The sequence below is a fragment of the Ictidomys tridecemlineatus genome, chromosome Y (genome assembly GCF_052094955.1).
Source record: "Ictidomys tridecemlineatus isolate mIctTri1 chromosome Y, mIctTri1.hap1, whole genome shotgun sequence".
NCBI lineage: Eukaryota > Metazoa > Chordata > Mammalia > Rodentia > Sciuridae > Ictidomys > Ictidomys tridecemlineatus.
This window is the reverse complement of record NC_135494.1, coordinates 2,042,669-2,065,749: the sequence shown is the minus strand read 5'-3', so window position 1 is coordinate 2,065,749 and position 23,081 is coordinate 2,042,669. Positions and strand designations below refer to the sequence as shown.

General features: G+C 39.0%; 1 protein-coding gene across 1 annotated transcript; it reads left to right on the top strand.

The window, feature by feature from the left end:
• The first annotated feature begins 3,725 nt into the window (after window positions 1–3,725).
• LOC144371964 (uncharacterized) lies at window positions 3,726–6,521 on the top strand. The gene has a single exon (XM_078035328.1). The coding sequence runs from the start codon at window positions 3,975–3,977 to the stop codon at window positions 5,604–5,606; it is 1,632 nt and encodes a 543-aa protein (XP_077891454.1). The 5' UTR covers window positions 3,726–3,974; the 3' UTR covers window positions 5,607–6,521.
• The last annotated feature ends 16,560 nt before the right edge of the window (window positions 6,522–23,081 follow it).

The window sequence follows — 23,081 nt, the reverse complement described above, 5'->3', positions numbered from 1 at the left end:
ACCATGTGCTCACAGGTGTCCTGTGCCCTGCATGGAAAAAGGAATTTCAGGCCCTGGGTCAGCTCCTCTTAGAGGACAGCCTAAGTTGTGAGGTACAGCATCTTGGGGGCTCACCTGAGGTCTTGGGGCTAAGGAATGTCCCGGAACAAGCCTCATGTAGACAACTAACTTCTTGGAACCTTGTTTTCCCCAAGCCCTGTTCCCATTCCTTGGAGAAAGTTGGACAGTCAGCCTGTGGATGCTGGTGCTGAGGGGCCAGGTCAGCTGTGACTCCTGCCCTTTCAGTCTCTCACAGTGTGAAGGAGCGAAACCTCTCCCAGAGCATAAGGACCATGACCCCAGTGCAGAGCTGTGCAAACCTGAAAAGCCTCATAGACTGGAATCATGATCCAGGTTCATGGGAGAGTGATCCTGGAGGCTGTCAGTGAGCAAGACCTGGAGGGAGCATGTCCCAGCTGTCAGGGACCTTCCCTGCCCCTTGAGCCTGACACATGTGTGTTCCCTCAGCACCAAAGCTTTCTGTGTATCACTTTGAAATGATGTGCTCACTTATCTGAGGCCCAGGTTTATTTATTCAGAACCATATGGGGTGGACTATTATTAAGAGGCAAGAAAGAATTGGATTTTAAAGTCTAGTTATATTTTTTTTAAAAGAGAGAGAGAGAGAGAATTTTAATATTTTATTTTTTAGTTATTGGTGGACACAACATCTTTGTTTGTATGTGGTGCTGAGGATTGAACCCGGGCCGCATGCATGCCAGGCGAGCATGCTACTGCTTGAGCCACATTCCCAGCCCTCTAGTTTTATTTTCATTGTCAAAATTCCCAGCTTACAGCCAGGTACACTGGGGCACAACTGTGATCCTTCCTGCTCCAGGGACTAAGACAGGAGTGTTGCAAATTTGAGGACAACCTTAGCAACTTAGCTGGGCCTTCTGCAACCTGGTGAGACTGCGTCTCAAAATAAAATATAAAAAACACTGGGGATGTGGATCAGAAGTAAAATATCTCTGGGTTTTATTTCGGGGGTACAAAAAAAAAAAGAACACACCTAATTACCTAATTTACCATTTGCTACCCCTGAGTTTATGTAGAATGTTTGTAAGATTCAATCTTGTCTTTTCAGTTATTTCAAATTGAAATGCAGTCCTAGATTCCAAAATCTCACATAAGATACAGAGAAACTCTGTCTTGCATTATTGCTGATGATTTTGAGTCCAATTCTACAAAAATAGTGGTGGATAAATTTATGAATGTGGTTTCATGAAAACTAGTATCTGTGCTTCATAAGGTGATGAATTGGACAAAGGATGACAGTTTTTCACTGTCCTTGTCTGGCCTTGGCAAGTTCATGGTATTTTTGGTATCAGGAATGGAGCCCAGAAGTGCTTAACCAACCCCTTTTAGTTTCTTTGTTTTGGTACAGAGTCTTGCTACATCGCCTAGTGCCTCAGACTCCTGAACCTCTGAGATACAGGTGTGCACCATCACTCCCATCTTTAATGTAATTTTTAAAAATTTATTTTTTAGTTTTCGGTTTATATAACATCTTTATTTTACTTTTATGTGGTACTGAGGCTCGAACCTAGGGCCCTGTGCATGCGAGGCGAGTGCGCTACTACTTAAGCTACATCCCCAGCCCCATTGACCACTGAGCAAATACTCAGCCCTTCTTCATATATATATATATATATAGTTATAGATGGACAGAATACCTTTATTTTGTTTATTTTTTTGTGGTGCTGAGGATTATACCCAGTGCCTCACACATACTACCATGTGCTCTGCCACTCAGTTACAGTCCCATTACCTCCTTTTTATTCTTAATGAAGATCAGTCTCACTAAATTTCTGAGTATCTTGCTAAGTTGCTGAGACTGGCCTCCAACTTGCCATTTCTCTGCCTTAACCTCCCTAGTGGCTGAACTCACAGGTGCAAACTACCACACCAGCAGTTGTAATGTCATTTTAAAAAAATATTTATTTTTCATTTGTAGTTGGACACAATACATTTATTTTAGTTATTCATTTTTATGTGGTGCTGAGGATTGAACCCAGGGTCTTGCACGTGCGAGTCAAGTGCTCTACCACTGAGCCACAACCCCAGTCTCTGGAATGACTTTTGAAGATTTATCATACAATTTATTTCCAGATGGAAATAGTATTGAAAATCAGTTTCTTTGCTTTTGTCCATAGTTTTGAAATTTGTACGTATGACTAGTTGCTTTATTCTTGCATTATTATAAAAATGGTATTTGGCATATACTATTATTTCTTATGTATATATTTGTAAAACTTCATGTCTTGGTAGTTTATTTACTTCCTTATTAGTTAGACTTTGTTTTTCAGAGCAATTTTTGACTTATATAGTTTATTAGTCAGTGTTCTCAAGAGGAAGTTTGATTATAAAAGGGGACTTATTCGATTGGCCTACTTGACCCAAAGCTGGATGTCCACAGTGGCCATCTGCAGCTGGAAAGTTTTCAGAGTAGTTGCTGCAGAGTCCAACAGGCTGAAGCCTCAGAACAAGAGGGATCAGTGGTGCTGCCCTAGTCCAGACCAAAGGTTCTGGAAACTCCCTGGAGAATCACTGGCAGAGTCCGCTTTGGGAGAGAGAACAAGGCAGAGTCTGATACCCTCAGGCCATTGCAGTAGCAATCAAGAACCTATTGGAGAAGAAAGGGGCTTGCTCTGCTCTGCTTCCTTCTTCTTTCAACTTTTGTTCCACCTAAGACACAGTCCTATTGGATGGTGCTGCCTACCTTAAAAATGTTTCCCAGTTTGGCTCACTATCCCACATGCCAATCATTTGTAGACACACCCTCTTGGACACACACAGATTTTCATTAATTTGTATCTTTTAATCCAATCAGGGTGACAATTAAATGTGTCATGACTCATAGTATGGAATACCCCTTCTCTCCAGCCGATCGTCGCCACTGTTTTCAAAATATTGCATTGATGTAGGGTGTTTGTTAGTTACTAAACCAGTGTTGAACATTTGACGAAGAGAATGGATGAAGCAACATGTTATGATAAGCCAAAGTTCATCCTTTACCTTAGGGTTCCTCCTGGAATCATGTGAACACCATGCATGTTGAGTTTAGATTTCTCATGCTGTCAATCTCTCCTGGCCCCCACTATACATTTGGTGGGATATTTTAGATCTCAGTGACCTTTAAGGATGTGGCTGTGAACTTCACCCAGGAGGAGTGGACTTTGCTGGATCCTTCCCAGAAGAAACTTTACAGAGATGTGATGTTGGAAGTCCTCAGAAACCTGTCTTCTATAGGTAATAATGATGTTTTTAAAATTAATCAAATAGAGAACTCATGTTTATTTTGGTCATTTATGTAGAAGGTGAAAAGGGAATCAGTTGGTGAATTATTGCAGCATAAATAGCATGTATCATTTGGCAAAGCATTGTTAGCTCCTAAGTATTCATAAAGATTGTTCTGTTCTCTCATTTTAGGAAACAAGTGGGAAGACAAGACCACTGAAGTTCAGATTGAAAACTCTGGGAGCAATGTAAGGTAACTGTCCTCACAAGAGGAGTCCATGAGGGAGTCTGAGAACGGTCATATAATATTTAAAGGAAACCAACGAAAGAAAAATGCATAATTTGAGAAGTATTTATTCTTATACTGCTTTTTACCTGAATATGTACTTAGCTGTAACAGATATTCCGTCTTTTCAAAGTATTTGACATGCAAAAAGTACTATGAAATTGCATATGTGAATACCACTATTTGGATAATAGCCATAAAGAAGCTGTTTTGAAAAGGATTGTTTAGAGTAAATCCATGTGACTTCATTATGTGTGCAAAAGACTTCATATGACCTTCATTCCTTCATAGGCAGATCACATCATACTCTGGACACAAATACTACAAGAATGGGGAATGTGAAGAGAAGTCTTGTGAATTTAAACAATATAAGAAATCTCTGGTTTCTCCAAAAAATGTTTACACACAAATGTTATTACAAACTGGAGATGGACCTTTTAAATGTACAGTACGTGGGAAAGTCATCCGTCATTCCAGTGACATTCAAAGGCATAAAGAAACTCATACTGGGTGGCAACCCTATGTATATCAGCAATGTGGTGAAGCCTCGTCTTCTCCCACGGGTGTTCCAAGACACATGAGAACACACAGTGAACGTCAACGTTTTCAATGTGAGGTATGTGGGAAAGCCTTTTGTTTCTCCTCTTTATTAAGAAGACATGAAAGAACTCATGCTGGAGAGAAAGTGCATAAATGTAAAGGAGGTGGTCAGACCTGTATTTCATACACAAGTCTTCAAAGGCACAGGATCACACACATGGGGAATGAAGGTTTCAAATGTAAGGTATGTGGGAAAGACTTTGCTTATCCCAGTTTACTTAGAACACATCAGAGAACACATACTGGAGAGAAGCCCTATGAATGTAAGCAGTGTGGAAAAGCCTTCACTCAATCCTCTGGCCTTCACTCACATGAAAAAATTCATACTGGAGAGAAGCCCTATGAATGTAAGCAGTGTGGCAAAGCCTTTGCTAGATCTTGTCAGCTTCATATACATGGAAGAATACATATCAGAGAAAAGCCCTATGAATGTCCACAATGTGGAAAAGCCTTTGCTATTGCCTCTGGCCTTCAGATACATGAACGAACTCATACTGGAGAGAAGCCATATGAATGTAAGCAGTGTGGGAAAGCCTTCACTCAGTCCTCTAACCTTCACTCACATAAAAAAACTCATACTGGAGAGAAGCCCTATGTATGTAAGCAGTGTGGCAAAGCCTTCACTCAGTCCTCTAACCTTCACACACATGAAAAAACTCATACTGGAGAGAAGCCCTATGCATGTAAGCAGTGTGGCAAAGCCTTTACTACATCCAGTTCTCTTCAGATTCATGGAAGACTACATACTGGCGAAAAGCCCTATGATTGTAAGCAGTGTGGCAAAGCCTTTACTACATTCAATTACCTTCAGTCACATGAAAAAACTCATTCTGGGGAGAAGCCCTATAAATGTGAGCAGTGTGGAAAAGCCTTTTCTACATCTAGTAACCTTCAGATTCATGGAAGAAGACATACTAGAGAGAAATGCTCTGAATGTCAACAATGTGGAAAAGTCTTCACTACTGCCTCTGGCCTTCAGATACATGAACGAACTCATACGGGAGAGAAGCCATATGAATGTAAGCAGTGTGGGAAAGCCTTCACTCAGTCCTCTAACCTTCACTTACATGAAAAAATTCATACTGGAGAGAAGCCCTATGATTGTAAGCAGTGTGGCAAAGCCTTTGCTACGTCCAGTTACCTTCAGATTCATGGAAGAATGCACACTGGAGAGAAGCCATATGAATGTAAGCAGTGTGGCAAAGCCTTTGCTATATCCAGTCACCTTCATGCACATGAAAAAACTCATACTGGACAGAAGCCTTATGAATGTAAGCAGTGTGGCAAAGCCTTTTCTAGATCCAGTTACCTTCAGATTCATGGAAGAATGCACACTGGAGAGAAGCCCTATGAATGTAAGCAGTGTGGCAAAGCCTTTGCTACATCCCCTACACTTCACAGACATGAAAGAATACATACCAGAGAAATGTGCTATGAATAACAACAATGTGGAAGAGCTTTTGCCATATCCTATCTGCTTCACACAAGTGAAAGAACAGATACTGCAGAGAAATCATACGCATGAAAACAATTGGTAAACTTTTCTGTTATTACTGTTTCACTCATATACATGTAGGAAGTTACTGGAGAAAAATCCTTTGAATGTAAAACCTGGTAAATAAATATTTGATGTCATTCTCAAAGACAAGAAAGTACTCACAGTGCTGAAAATGTGTGGGTGAGGGGGAGAGAGAGAGAGAGAGAGACTTGGGATTTAGTCTTGTTGTGCTCTACCACTTAGCTACATTCCAGTTGCTTTTTATTTTGAGACAGGGACTAGCTGCATTCTTTAGGGTCTTCCTAAGGTGCTGAGGCTAGCCTCCAATACTGATCCTTCAGAATTAGCCTCTCAAGTCTCAGGCATTAAAGGCATACACCGATACTTCCAACTGAGTGACTCTTTAAATGTATAAAATTATCACAAATTATACCATTTTTCCTATTGCCTTCAAAACCATTTCATTCACATTGACAAACAAACCCTCTGAATGTAAGCAGTGTGGCTACACCTTTGCTACATCCCATCAGCTTCATAAACATGGAAGAATACATACCAGAGAGAAGCCCCTGGAATACATACCAGAGAAAAGCTACATCCTGTCAGCTTCCCCTCCAGCCCTGTTTTTCTTCTCATACATGAAAACACAGAGAGAAGTCCTGTGAGTGTGAGAAATGTGGGAAATCTAGTTTTCTCGGTCTATTACTAAGGCCTCTGAAGATTCTTTTGGAATAAAAAGAATAAATCCTATGCAAAAAAGTATATGAGTTGTTGAGCTGTTCTAGTTTTGTTCAGTTGTATGAAAGGACTCATACTGTAGAAAATGCTGAGGATAAGCCATGTGAGGCACTATTCAGCTTTCAGAGTTTTCTTCAAAGACATAAAGAATTCACATCTGGGAAGATCCTTTTTCTCTCTATCAAAATTGAAGTAAGACTTTCAACTTTCCAGGTCCCTTTGAACAGCATTTAAGAAATCACACTAGAGAAAAGCCCTGTATATAGAAATGTGGTAGGACCTTTGCTTGTTTCAGATTTATTTGAACTTGTTCAGACTTGAGGAAATTTTTATTTTATTTCATTTTATTTATTTCTTTTGAGAAAACCACTGTAGGTGTGTGAAAATGTGAGTGCCTTCATTTCTTTGTTTATCTCTTCAGCGGTAACAAAAGTGCACCCTGCACTGGACAGGAACATTGCATCAACATGAGGATTTGAAAGCAACATGTTTTATGGGTTAAATCTCTCATTGTTAGGTTCCATTTTCCTGTATTTTAAATCTTTTGTGTCTCATATTTTATTATATATTGTGTATTTTAGTTTAGGCCTCTCCACTCCAGCCTTTGGTGCAGATTGGTGAAATGTTTCTTCTGATGGCCACATTATGATGTGTTTGGGTTTTTAGGAGAGCAAGTAGTGAGAATATATAATGATTAAATGATAATTAAAATATTCAGTGTCATACTAAAGACATGATTTGGGGGCCAAACGCAATAACAGTAACCTCTTGGATCTTGAATCACATATTTTCCTTTCATGTATGCATTTTGTCACAAACTTTTGTAGTGTGATGCTTATGTGAAACAAACTGAGATGAATATGAAGAGGTTTATTTAATGATACAGTGTACTAGAAGTTTTAAAGACTTGCAGCAGACTTAAATTCCACTCTTGTTAAAATTTTATGAAAGACTGTGAAATCCTCAAAATTCTTGTTAATCCCCTGGTTCTGTGGTATACACCTGAAATCCCAGTTTCTCAAGATTCTTAGGCAGAAGGATTTTGCTTTCTATTCATTTTTTTTAAAGAGAGAATTTTTATTACTTATGTTTTAGTTTTCAGTGGACACTACATCTTGAATTTATTTTTATGTTGTGCTGAGGATCGAATCCAGTGCCCCACGCATGCCAGGTGAGCACACCACAATTTGAGGCCATGTCCCTAGCCCATTTATTCATTTTTTAAAAATTATCTCTTACTTGTCGGTTGACATTTATTTATTTAATTATATGTTGTCCTAAGAATCAAACCCAGCGCCTCACATATGCTAGGCATTTTGTCAACTACTGAACCACAACCTTAGCCCAAGTGTTGTGATTTGTAAGGTGACTTACCAGGATTACAAAGAGTAAAGGACTCAGTGCGATGCTGTCTCTAAAAAACTCAAATAATAAACTAAAAAGAAGCCTGGAAGGTGTCTCAGTGGTTGTGTCCCTGAGTTCAATTCCCAGTACCTCCAAGAAAAATACATTAGGAACCAATATTTGATAAACTGTATTATGGATGGAGGGGCTTGTCCATTATACTGTTTTCTTCTTTGGGTTCTCAGGCATGGTTTACTAATTTAGGAACTCTGTAAAATTCAATAAAAAGCAAGTCTATGATTTAAATAAAATAATAAGGCAAGGTCCATAAGGGGCAGCATCCTGCTCTAGGAACCCTTAGTAATTGGTAGTCATCACAAGTGGCCATAATGTCCTTATCATAGAGTTTGTGGAAGCTTTTGTTGTGCAGGAGTTTCTGAATGTGCTAAAAGTGCCTGTGTTTTCAGAGAGTTGGTGGAGGAATTCCATATGGAGGTCTCTGATTTATAGAAGATGTCATTGGGGAGCTCAAGTGAAACTGATAAATGAGGAATACATTGCAACATGGTCCCATGCAGTCTAAGAGAGTCAGATATTCTTGTCTTTAAGAAGTGTATCAAGGACCCTTGGAGGTGGAAGTCAGCAATTTAGGATGTACTCTTGCAAAAACGTGATGCTGTGAGTCTCTGCTCAGGTCACTTGTGAAAAGCTGATGAGTAGTCTGAAAATTTATTTGGTGCTGTTAGTGATAAGGGCAATTTGCATTAGAATGCTATTAAAATAGAGAAAACAGAAGATATTAGCCAAATCTGAGGCCAAAATATATACCAGTTGTTAATTAGATAGGATTAGTAATTTTCATTATATTTGGTATTGAGCATGAATACTTAGACATGGAGCCACATCCAATCAGCAGTAATGTACCCCAGGCAAAAGTTGAGATAGAGAATATCTGTGTTTCTGTAGTTGGCATTTCATTGATTCTCTATGATTATCACTGACTGTGTTTAAAGATTTCAGGATGCCTAGATATAATTCTGGTTTTTCAATATTTAGCAAATTGAAAAATATTAGACTATTAAATATCCTGAGAAGCCCATCCCATTTTATTGGAAATGTTAGTTTCCATACATTTTGTTTTAACGTATCAAAAAACATATGAAGTAATTTAATTGATCGTGTTTACTTTATTCATTTATTTTTGTTACTTGGCATTGCTGCGACCAGTGTGGCCAAAGTTGCAGGTTCTGGCAAGGCTGATGGGAGATTGGAAGAAATAAAGAGTAACACACGCAGAACTTGAAGATAGAACAGCCGGGATCAGGTGGAGCACTCCTCTCTAATGGAGCAGCAGGTCTAAAGTATTACACCAGCAATCTTTATAATATCTCATTAATCAGATTAAAGACTATGCAAGCATTATTCTTTGTATTCATGAAAGTTACACAGTTAGCAACAGTATGCAGCTATTTCTTCAGTTACATTCCACAGTTGCAATGCACAATGTTATGAGCACTATGCAGCTCTCAAGAAAGTCCATCGTTTAAGGTTACTAATTTCTGGGCAGATCCAGGAGCATTGTGGTTGTCTTAGCCAGGAAGTTCCTTTATTCCCAGGAGGTGTGTGCCTGAGAATATGTTCAAAGCTGAGAAGACTCTCACAACAGAGTTACCCCCATGGAGAGCATTACCACAGCAACCAGGCATCCTATACTTTTGCATGGAAACCTTCCCAGTCACTGAGCGTGGAACTGCCATGAACTCATCAGAGACCCCAATCTCAAACACTTGTCTCCCAATCACTGTCACTGGTTTCCACAGGGGATAGAACCCACGTCTGCTTTACCACTGAGCTACACCCTCACCAAAATTACCTTCATTTTTTTTCCTAGAGACAGTGTTGGACTCTGTTGCCCAAGCTGACCTCACACTAATCTACAACCCGAGCAATGTGGTCTCTGAACCTTTACCCCAATGGCAGTCACATTTGCAGGAAACTCAGTTGAAATGATTAAGTTAAAGTAATGACAGTTTAACTTAGTTATATATGTTGTGACTACTGTTTCCAAACCCATTCTACCAAGCCTGGTAGAAATTTTCAAGTCCCTTTTTTTCTGTCTCTAGATATTATGAAAAAAACATTTTTTTTTCAAATTTTCACAGAGTACCAATATCACACGGACCCTAAGTACTTGGTAGTGAGAGTGGGGCCCATGAGGAACTTGTTGGAATTGTGTGAATACAATCTTCTTTCTGATTTTTTTAATATTTTTTTAAGAGAGAGGAGAGAGAGAGAGAATTCAATATTTATTTTTTAAGCTTTCGGTGGACACAACATCTTCATTTGTATGTGGTGCTGAGGATCGAACCCGGGCCGCACGCATGCCAGGCGAGCAAGCTACCACTTGAGCCACATCCTCAGCCCCTACTTTCTGATTTGTCTTTCTATTTTCTCTCTATCACTCTCTTTTTAGTACAACGGGATCTTTCTTAAAGAAGAAATTTATATATATATATATATACAGAGAATTTTTAATATTTATTTTTTGGTTTTGAGTGGACACAACATCTTTATTTTTAAATTTTTTTATGTGGTGCTGTGTCAGACCTCCCTCCAACAGAGGTTGGGGAGAATCACTAGACCAGCTAGTGAGAGTCTCCAGGCTGAGCGAGAGGGCGAGTGTCCCGACCCTGCCTGGCAAAAATCACACCAAGTCAGGAGTTGATTCAGCTAAGATGGCGCAGCAACTCAGTTTATTGTGGAGGGAGAGGACTTATATAGAGAGAAGAGAAGGGAGGTGGGGGCAAAGGCAGGGGCCAATCAGAGATCAGAGAGTCCCCCAGGTTGGGGTAGCCTAGGTACCCCAGTTACAGAAACAGAGCCCCTTTACCCTAAGTTGCAGAAACAATACCCAATTAGATATGTGTGCCCTGTTGCTGGGGAGTTATTCTTTGTGTTTGTGGAAGCCATATCTTGGGGCCCTTCAGGCACATATATGTAAGCCATTTCTCAAGCTCTGCCATGTACATGGAGAATCATAAAACCAGAAACACAAGACTGTGGATTTCTTTTTTCCCAGCAATTGCACTTCCATGGTCAGTAGAGGTCCCAACAGTGCTGAGAATGGAACCCAGCACCCTGCTCATGCCAGGTGAGCGTTCTGCTGCTTGAGACACATCTGCAGCCCAGACAAGGGGTTCTTAATCACTAGGCCACATCCCCAGATGCACCCTTATATTTCATTTAGAGACAGTGTCTTGGTGTGTTGCTTAGGCCATCGCTAAATTTCTGAGACTGTATTTAAACCCATAATCCTCCTGTCTAACCCTCTTGGGCCAGTGGAATTACAGACACATTCCACTGCACCTGGTGCTTTTTCTTTTTTGATACAGGGTTTCACTAAATTTCTGGGGCTGACCTGAAACGAAAGATCTTCCTGACTCAGGCTCCTGAGTCTCTAGCATTATAGATGTGAGCCACAACAAGTGCCTTTTCTATGCATCTGTTTGTTTGTTGCAGTACTGGGCATTGGGTTCATTACCACTGAGCTGCATCCTCTCTCAGCCTTGCTACCTGTTTCAAGGTAAGCATTGTTATTTTTACTTTTGTTGATGAAGGAATGAATCCACATCAGATTGTAGACAGACATGAACTGAAGACACCCCTTTTTTTTTCACTTCTTGGAGGCCTCACTTCATGTGGACTCACATTCAAGCCTCAGCTGGATGAATGTTTATTTCTCACTGAATTATCAGTGCTCAAGTCTAGGGAGAATTAGGATGAAGCAATATGTTTCCAGCTAAATGGAATGAGCATCAGTACTCAGGCTTTTTTCTTAAATCTTATTGTATATAATGGATTTATTTTTTGAATTTTTTAACATTTATTTTTTATATTTTATTTTATTTATTTTATTATATATTTTATTTTATTTTATTTTATTATTTATATATTATATTATATATTATATATTATTTATATATTATATTATTTATTTTATTATATATTTATTTTATTATATTTTATTTATTTATATTTTATTTTTAAAATTCATGAGAAAATTCTGTGGTTTAATGATGAACCAAATGAAATTCCATTCTTTTTAGGATTGGGAGTCATCTCTTGAAAGAGTTAAGAAAAATTCATTTCTGTTTTGCTAAAAAATACTAAGATTTCTATTTGGCCTCACAGCCTGTTTAAACTTGTTTGAAATTCCTGCCTGGGCTTTGAACTCACCCATACTTGTCTGTTTTTGACAAGGTAACAACCCTCCCTAAAACCCCAGGAGCACCTCATAAATTCTGATGTTGGAATCTCAATTTACTCCCTACCATGAAATATTAAGCCATGTAGATTATTAACCTGCTATCTGCCTTTGTATTATGCTTTCCAGAATTCTATTATTATGCTTGCCAAAATTCTATTAGCTGTAAATTCCCAAGGCACTCCTCCACCATTGTAACATTTGGAGCTATAAAACCTTTCACCTGAAGAGCTGGGGTGCTGATCTGTATCCTAGTTTTGGGAGAGACAGCCACTTGTGTACTGCTTTTGTGTACACAATACAAGCTTGCTTTAGTTTGATTTAAAATTGGAGTTGGTGATATTTTCATTTCATCCTGGTTCAACATTAACACAGTGACATCAATGTTCACTAAAAAACTACAGTGATCAAGCCATGGAGCTGTAGCATGAGAACAGATTCCTATAAACGAATGGAAATATTTGAAGATTGGATGATGAACACATTTGTGAGTAATTCATTTTAGCAGTCGGATTGCAACCATCAATGAGGAAAGAAGTGTTTTCTAAAAGGTTTCTAGGAAAGTTAAATGTTCATCTGCAATAGGATGAACCTGGAGCCCCAGCATCAGTCACACATTAAGCACACAGTCATCTATGATCAACAAATATGTGAATAAAACTTTGCCATCTCTAGGAATTAGAGAAATACAAGTGAAAACTACACTGAGATTCTATCTCACTCCAGTAAGGATGACAATTATCAGGAACACAAGTAAATATAAATAAGAATGGGGAGGAAAAGCCAAACTCATAAATTGTTGGTCAGACTGAAAATTGGTGCATGGACTCTGCAAAGCAATAGGGAGATTCCTAAGAAAACTTGGAATGGAGCTACCATTTGACCCAGTTATCCCACTCCTCAGCTTATACCCCCCAAAATTAAAAATAGCATAGTTCAGTGATGCAGGCACTTCAATGTTTATAGCAACTGAATTGACAATACCTAAAGTATGCAATCAGCCTAGATGCCCTTGAACAGAATAATGGAGAAAACACACACACACACACACATATTAGAATATTACTCAACTCTAAATAAGAATGAAATATGGCCTTGACTGGTAAATGGATGAAAGTGGAGTCTATCATGCAAACAAAGAAGCCAACCCCCCAAAACCAAAGGCTGAATGTTTCTACATATATGTGGGTGGTTGCACACAACCATGGAAGGTGAGGACACAAAAAATAGAAGTCTATTGCTTTAGACTAAAGAGAAAGAAGGGAAGGCAGAAGGGGAAGAGTGAAGAAAGCAGATTTTATGGGTCATCAGTTTCCTATGTTTCTTTTTGAATACACAACCAAGGTAACCACATCATGTTCATCCACAAAACAGGGATCCTACTTAGAATAAGTTATAGCCTATTTATGCATAAAAGGTCAGAATACACTCTAGTATCATGTGTATCAAAAGAGAAGAAATTAAAAAGTGAAAAAATACACTCATGGAGCATTCAGAAATCAAAATGCTGAATATACTAGAATTCTCAGGGCAAAAATGAGAGGAAATTTTGATGCTCTTGAAAGAGAATAACATGCCTTTGAAATTGCATTAAACCAAACAAAGAAAACAAATTATGAATACTTTTTCATTCATTTTCTTTCTTTCTTTCTTTCTTTCTTTCTTTCTTTCTTTCTTTCTTTTTTTCTTTTCTTCTTTTTTTTCTCTTTTTTAATGAAGATTAAACCCATGGGCATTTAAGCACTAAGCCATATCTCCTGCTATTCTTTATATTTTATTCAGAGACAGGGTCTCACTCACGGTGTTGCTCAGGGCCTTGCTAACTTGCAGAGACTGACTTTGAACTCACAGTCTTCCTGGTCCAGCCTCCTGAGCCACTAGAATTATGGGCATGTACCACCTCACCAGTAAGAACAGGAAATTTGACATAAAGAATATCTCCTCCAATTTTTAAAAGAACATGAGAACAGTTTCTATATTTAACCATCCCAAAATGTATGTATACATCAAAATATAATTAATACATCATTTTAGTTATTATACATACAAATTTTTGTGAAAAAAATTATAATTTTTTATTTGTTTAATTAGTTGTACATGACATCAGAGTGCATATATAAACTTTGATATATCATACGTGGATGGGATATCATTTCTCTTTATTCTGCATGTACATGTTGCAGAATCATATTAGTCACATAATCAAATATATAATACAGTAATGATGTCTGTTTCATTCTACTACTATCTTTCCTGTCCCCATATCCCTCTCCCCTTCCTCCCATCACTTCCCTCAACCTAATCTAAGGTAAAACTATTCTGCCCTAGTGCCCCATCACTCCTGAATTAGCACCTGCACATTAGAGAAAACATTCCTCTTTTTTGTGGGATTGTCTTATTTCACTTAGCATGATATTCTCCAACTCCAACCGTTTACTAGCAAATGCCATAATTTTAGTCTACTTTCAACCTGACTGATATTCCATTAATTATATACACCACATTTTCTTTATCCATTCATCTTTGGAGTGACACCTAGGTTGGTCCATAGTCTAGCTTATTGCAAATTGACCTTGCTATAAACATTGTTGTGGCTGTTCAAAAGATCATACATGTGAAAATATTTTTTTTTTAAAGAGAGAATGAGAGGAGAGAGAGAGAGAGAGAGAGAGAGAGAGAATTTTTTAATATTTATTTTTTAGCTCTCGGCGGACACAACATCTTTGTTGGTATGTGGTGCTGAGGATCGAACCCGGGCCGCACGCATGCCAGGCGAGCACGCTACCGCTTGAGCCACATCCCCAGCCCCTGAAAATATTTTTTAAAAAAAGAAAAAACAAGTTGCTGAGCAGGAGAAAACATTTCACATTACATATTTAATTATTTCCTAGTATCCAGACTATAAAAGGAACTCTAGTGTATCCATAATAAAATGATTGACAAATTCAAATTGAACTCTGAATTGTGAACTCCTGAGATATTTCTGCTACTCTTTATGGTGTTTCCTAAGAATGGTTTTAAAAATGCTAATTGTTTATTTTGCAGGTTGAGTGACATCTAGGAAGGCCACACAAAAGGGCAGAGCAAGAGAAGGGGACACGCAAAAGTCATATCACAAAGGGACAGGTGAGCATAGCTCGACCCACAGGGATGGACTCACAGGGATGTAGGAAGGCTCGCCTATGTAAGAGGACACAGTCACAGGACCCCAGTGATTGGTGCTATCATCTTGGTTACTTAGGCAACCAGATCACAGAGTGAATAATGATGATGCCACACCAATCAGAAAGGGAGACAGAGTCACATGGTAGTTTGGCCTCCCACCAAATGGGTCTCACTGAGTCCCGCTGTGTTATTTTATCTCCTCTATTTTCCCGAGGTTATCCACATGCTCTGTGCAAACACCCAGCACCTCTGAAGTCTGGGGAATCTGAGGTCCCATCTCTACTCCCTGCTCAGGTGACACAGTCTAAGGTTAACATGAATGCTGAGAGCAGGGCAGCTGTGTGATCCCGCAGGAGCCTGGCAGGGTGCGCCCTTCCCACACACTTCCACTCCTACTGCAGGATTTCTTTCTTTTTTTTTTTTTAAGAGAGAGAGAGAGTAGAGAATTTCAATATTTATATTTCGGCTGACACAACATCTTTGTATGTGGTGCTAAGAATCAAACCCAGGCCTCACACATGCCAGGTGAGCATGGTACCGCCTGAGCCATATCCCCAGCCCTGCAGAATTTCTTAATGCAGGAGGAATGATTGAGACTGACTCTCATTTATGCTTCCACTGCAAGTGAGGTTACAGAACAACTCAAAAGGTGTAGAGGACACATTTTAGTATAATGTCCAACTACAGCAACAACAGGTTATGAAAATTAAGGTTTCCCTGGCTCATGGGAATGAGAGGATCTGGGAAAGGGTGCTGGCAGCTGGATCATCAGCCGGCAGCTGGAAGTTTGCTGGGGCCCCTTTGGCTGTGGCTCTCAACATGTTTTAGTTATAGATATTAAGGAATTGCCCCATAGGAGGAGGGTTTAACAAAACTAGGTATCAAAGGAGTAGAATACCGGGTATTTGCCCACGATGCCATAGAGGGAGACATTGGGCTAATGAATGCCATTCTCAAACCACCATACAGGGTACTCCATTATCAAAAAATGAACAAGGACAAGGTGTTTATCCACAATATCATGTACAAAGGCATCGGGCTCCTTTGCCAAAAAATGGACAGGGGGCCCCAATGCTCCGGGGCCCCAAACCACAAATATATGGAGCACTAGAGGAACCCAGCAACCCCATCAACCCCATCAGGGCAGTGCCCAGGACATCAGATCCCTCATCAGACAAACCAGAGGGAGCACAGGGTTGGACATCTGCGCCTCCGCCAAATCAGTACTAACTCCAGAGATGGGAGTTCAAATCATTCCCACAGGGGTAAAAGGACCTCTTCCCAAAGGAACAGTAGGCTTGTTATTGAAACGCAGCTCTTCTACTCTAAAAGGACTTATGATAAGTCCTGGGGTAATTGATCCCAATTATGAAGGTGAAATAAAAATTATAGCCAGTTCTCCAAAGGGTATATCAATAATTTCACCAGGAGATAGAATAGCACAGTTACTAATAATACCAAGCCTACATGATAAATTTTCCAGTCATGCTGTAGAAAGAGGTTCCAAGGGATTAGGCTCCACAGGTGTAGATTGGGCTATGCTTTCTTTAAATTTAGATTCTCGCCCCATGCTAAAACTAAATATTCAAGGACATGAATTTAATGGGCTACTGGATACAGGTGCAGACCTTAGCATTATCTCTCGTCAAGAATGGCCAAAACATTGGCCATTACACCAAGCCACTCAAACGCTTCGAGGCCTAGGAGTGGCGACTAATCCCGATAGAAGTGCAATGGTATTAGATTGGAAGGATCCTGAAGGATGTGAAGGAACTATACAGCCATATGTATTGGATCATCTTCCCGTAAATTTATGGGGACGAGATGTCCTAGATCAATTAAGTTTGACATTAACAAATAATATCAATAAAAATGCACCCACTATTATGGCTAGACAAGGTTTTAGGAAAGGAAAAAGATTAGAAAAACAAGAAGAAGGTATAGCAGCACCAAGACAAATAGATCAAGGAACAGATAGACATGGGTTGGATTTTCACAAAGGGCCACTGAGACAATAAAAATTACGTGGAAATCAGAAAGACCAGTATGGGTTCCTCAGTGGCCCTTGACTAAAGAAAAGATACAAGTAGCCCATGACCTGGTCAAACAACAATTAGCGGAAGGACATGTACAACCTTCTGTATCTCCCCATAATACTCCCATTTTTTGTCATCTAAAAGAAATCTGGTAAATGGAGATTATTGCAAGATTTAAGAGCCATTAATAATGAAATGGTCATTATGGGACCTGCTCAATCGGGGATTCCTCAATTGTCTGCTTTGCCAAAAACTTGGTATGTTTTAGTTATAGATATTAAACATTGTTTTTTTTTCAATTCCAATTCATCCTGAAGATAGTCCACGTTTTGCATTTACTATCCCGGCACTAAATCATGAAGGTCCTGATCAGAGATATGAATGGAAAGTACTCCCTCAAGGGATGGCTAACAGCCCAACTATGTGTCAAATTTATGTTAACAAAGTAATCCAGCCACTTAGAAATCAAAATCCTGAACTACAAAAATTTCATTATATGGATGATGTATTATTAGCACACAAAGCTAAAAACACGTTGCTAGAATGTTATGCCACACTTACAAACTTATTAAAAATTATAATCTAGAGATAGCAATCGATAAAGTACAATTAAATTTTCCAATTAATTATTCAGGAGTTCTATTATCCTCAACCATGGTCCGTCCACCAAAAATTCAAGTATGAGTAGATCAACTCAAATCACATAATGACTTTCAAAAGTTATTAGGAGACATAAATTGGATAAGGCCTTATCTAGGTATTCCAACAGGAGAATTGGGACCTTTATTTGATATCCTAAAAGGTCCATCAGATCCAAATTCACCCCGAATGTTAACACCTGAAGCAAGAAAGGCATTAAAAATCATTGAAACATATATGGAAAATATGCATTTGGATAGAATTGATATAAGTTTGCCTTTATTATTTATTGTACTACCAACAAAAAATATTCCTACAGGAGTATTTTGGCAAGAAGGTCCATTATTATGGATACATTTATCTTATTCTCCTAACACTATTCTTACTAGGTATCGTGAGGCTGTAGGACAATTAATACTCAAAGGAATAAAAACAGCAAAGGCAGTGTTTTGAATTTCTCCCAATAAAATTATTACTCCATATACTATGAATCAAATTGATGAATTAGCTAATGAGTTAAATACTTGTGCAATAATCATGTGCAAATCTAATGTTTCATTTGATAACCACTTACCATCTAATCCTTTATTGTCTTTTTGGTCATTGCATCCTGTAATTTTTCCAAAAATGACAAGAAAAACACCTATCATGAATGCTCCAAATATATTCACTGATGGGTCAAATAACGGTACAGCAGCAGTAGTTACACCTGATCAAACTTTTACATTTTTTAGTACCCAAACAATCAGCTCAAATGTTAGAGTTTAATGCAGTATTACAAGCTTTTGTGATGTTTAAAGATTCGGTATTTAATTTATTTTCTGATAGTCAGTATATAGTTTATGCTATAGTATCCCTTGAAGATGCTGGTAGGATTTCCCCTTCCTCTACTGTTTTCTCTTTGTTTTCCACTATACAAAGTCTAATCTGGGACAGAAAAGATCCATTCTTTATAGGTCGTATCAGGGCACATACAGGATTGCCTGGAGCCCTTAGTTTGGGCAATGATTTAGCAGATAAAACTACACATGATATACATATTTTCTCTACACTAGAAGAAGCTGCAAATTTTCATAAAACGTTCCATTTCAATGCTAATACTTTACAAAAGCATTTTAAAATAACTAAGGTACAATCTAGACAAATAATAAAACAATGTCAAAATTGTGTGACCTTTTTACCACAAGTTAATCTTGGAGTCAATCCTAGAGGATTGATACCTAACCATATTTGGCAGATGGACATCACACACTTGCCAGAATTTGGAAAATTAAAATATTTGCATGTTACAGTTACTTCTGGATTTTTGATGGGCTCCCTTCATGCCAGAAAAAAAACTAATAATAGTATAGCTCATTGCTTACAAAATTTTGCCACTGTGGGCGTTCCAAAACAGTTAAAAACAGATAATGCCCCCTGGTTATTCTTCTACCTCTTTTAATCAATTTTGCTCATCATTTGGCATTACTCATAGAACAGGAATTCTATACAATCCACAGGGACAAGGCATAGTTTAAAGAGCTCATCAAACTATTAAAATGTACTTATTAAAGTAAAAATAGGGAATTTGGATGGGGTATATATTCCCCGAAGATAAACTTAAAATAATCCTTTTTACTCTAAACTTTCTAAATTTGGATTCATCAGGGCTTAGTGCTGTGGAAAGGCATATGTATCCAAAAAATGTACATAAGCCCAAGGTACTTTGAATGGGCATTCTAAGAGGACAATTGAAAGGTCCTGACCCAGTAATTGTCTGGAGTCGGGGGTCTGTTTGTGTGTTTCCACAGGGAGAACAGCAGCCGATTTGGATTCCAGAGAGATTAACGAAAGCGATTTCTACAGACCAAAAGAAGATGATTTGGCTCAAATCCATAACAGCTGATATCGAGAACTCCAGTTTAGCTACCCTTACATCTGTGACAGAACCAGGATGTTTTTTTCAATATCTATTTTATTATTGCCCTTCCCACATCATGACGTTCTATTTTGTTTTTTGAGCTCATAAAGACCTAGGTTAATGTTTTGCTGATCAGTTCTATTTTTTGACTACAGAGTTTTTAAACATTGCAATGGAGATTTCACCTGTAAAAAGTTATAAGGCCTTTACTATGATGTTATGTGTTGTATGCATTATATTATGTGTGCACATTTGTGTTTTGTGTTGTATGTTTGTATGTACATATATCCATATATCATATATGATGAGCGCTTATGAAAAAATGGATCCAAATTTTTTTTCTTATTCACATGATTTAAATGGTTTAATTTAAATTGGGTAAACAGCTGTTGAGGATTGTTTTAATATGTGAACAAAAAAGGAGGTTAACAGATCTGTTTGTTTACTTTCACCTTTCCTTTTCATTATATTTAATAATTCTGTTCAGGATAATGTAAATTGTTCAGAAAATTGTTTTCTTTTAGTGCCTTCTGAATGTTACATAATTTTTTCTTTAGCCATTATTGCCAGAATTCCTATCTTCATCCCAGTGCCGGTGAAGACAAAGATAAAACCAATCTACAGCTTCTGCAATAGCTATCACTGAACTGCTTGCAGAATTTGCCTGGACTATATATCACTTGTATGCATTGTGAACTATCTGTTGATGCAGCAACTTGTGGTAGTGTTGGGGTATTTTTGCTGATGGTGTCATCCGTGGTACAATTTTTCCAAAAGGAGCTGTCAATTGGCTTGGTGTATCCTTCTCCCTTCTGCTTGTGATGGTCGTTCAGCTACAATTTAGGGGCCAACAGAGTTGAGGCAAAGAACCCATCCCCCTGCTGGTACAAAGGCCTATCCACAGGTGTGGCTGTATGCTGGACCAGTAGTCAATGACAGGTAAGATCCTATTGCAATGGTACCAACCTAAGGCAGGAGGCTGATGCCTTCAGGTCAGCCCATCCAATTATGGGTAAGGACCATATGTAGTATTAGACAACCTAAGGCTGGCATGGTAACTGATTGAATCAGGGACACCTGGTGCAGCAGATCTCTCCTGTTATTTGCAGATAAACAACTCAGCAGGATGGATTTGTGCCTAGGAGTTCTGTGTGGGTATTTCCAAAGACAAGGGTCATGCCCCCTTCCTTGGACAGGCTTTGCTCTGAGGTAGAGGCTGGTTCCTCAGGTGCTCTTCAGCAAATGAATGGATAAAGAAAATGTGACACACAAATATACACACACAAGCACACACATGGAGTGTGGGGAGAAAAAATAAAAGTCTATTGAATTAGACAAAGAGAAATTATGGGAAGGGGGAGGGAGGGTATAGGAAAGTGAGTAGACTGGATGGGACATGTTCCTATGTTCATATATGACTACAAACCAGGGTAACTCCACATAATGTACAACCAAAAGACTGGGGTCTTAATCAGAATAAGTTACTCTCCATGTATGTATAATGTGTCAAAATACACTGTAGTGTCATGGAACACACAGAAATGCAAATACTGAATTTACTTGAATTACCAGGGCAAGAACAAGAGGGAATTTGGTTGATCTTGAGAGAGGAAATATGTCTTAGAATTATACTGAAGGTACAATCAGGAACAACTTTTAATTTATTTTTTATTTTTTATTTTATTTTCTTGGTATGGAGGATTGAACCTATGTGCACTTAACCACTGATCCACATGCCCAGCTCTTCTTTATATTTTATTTAGAGACAAAGATGCTTCAGGCCTCACTAAGTTGCCAAGGCTGGTTTTAAACTCGCAATCCTCCTGCGCCAGCCTCCTGAGCCGCTGGAATTACAGGCATGAACCACTACACCAGCAAGAACAGAAAATTTGATAAAGACTACCTCATCGAATTTATAAGAATTTTCTCTTCAAACACCATAAAGAATGTGAAAACAGTCTCTAGATTTAAGCATTCCAAAATCTATGCATACATCAATATATCATTATTTTACTAACTAATGTTTTAAGTTACAATTATACAAATAATTCTAATGTGAAAATATTTTTAAAAAGAAGCTGCTGAACAGAAGACACTATTTCACATGATATATTTGATTCGTTTTTTTCTAGTGTCTAGATTATAGCGAACTCTAGTGAGTTCATAATTAAATGACAGTTGGCCAATTAAAAAATGAGTTCAGAATTGTGAAACCCTGAATATGGCTGCTGGTTTGATGGTGTTCCCTGAGGATGAAGTTCAAAATGGCAATCGTCAACCTTCGGTCCCGAACATTGGGTTGATCCTACAGTAAGGCTGCCCCTATCCTGGATCAGAACAGGGTTCCTGCAGTGGTATTTTAACTCACCTGTTTTTCCAAAGGTTATTGATATGCTCTGTGCAAATACCCCAACCTCTGAAATCTGGGGGAACTTAGAGTGTGTCTCCACTTGCTGCTCAGGTGACACAATCTGAGGCTAACAGGGACCCTAACAACTCTGCAGCCGTGTGTTCCTGCAAGAGCCCGGCAGGGGGCGCCCTTCCCACAAACTTCACCCTTCTCCTCCAGGATTTTTTAATTGGAGGAGGAATGATGGGGTCTGACTCTCATTTATGCTTTCACTGCAAGTGAAGATACAGAACCACTCCAAAGCTGTAAAGGATAGAGTTAGCATCATGTTCAACTCTAGCATTAACTAATCATAAAAAAAATAAAAGCCCCCCCCCTCAAAAAAACCAGCATAATAGGAGCTGGGAAAGCGTTGTTAGGAGGAGAGAAGACATCTCTTTCCATAATCTTCCTGGAATCCCAGAAGACACTGACCAGTATTCCTGGCTCCTCAGAGCTGGAGATGCTGATTGGATCTCCGTGGCCCCCAGCTTCACCTGCTGCTGAGGAAGTGGGTGCACCTGACCTTGTGTGAGGAGCCTCTTCCACTGACAGGGCTTTGACCCGCAGGCCAGGAGACTGCAAGGGAGGCTGGGTCTCCATGAGGCCTCCCTCAGAACCGTGTGCCAGTCCCCTCACTCCCGCTGCCCAGTGTGATCCAGCTATTATCACACAAAAGTGCACACGTGAGCCTGTCATGTACAAAAGTGTCCCAAGCATCACACGAAACAAGTGAAAGAGGCCACAAAATCCGTGAGCTTGGAGAATCAGGAAGCTGGAGACTGAAGCCAACCAGGTCATTCTCACATAGCCCAAGACAGAGGACAGCCCCTGAAGGGCCTAGTCTTTAGCACAGTTCTCCTTTATAGTTCGGGACACAAGTGACCGCCCAGCAGCAAACCCTGTGCTGTCCTCAGCCAGGGCCACACAGCCACAGGTACTG

Excerpts from the sequence above, each read along its gene's own strand:
- LOC144371964 (XM_078035328.1), top strand. The coding sequence starts at position 3,975 with ATGTTATTACAAACTGGAGATGGACCTTTTAAATGTACAGTACGTGGG.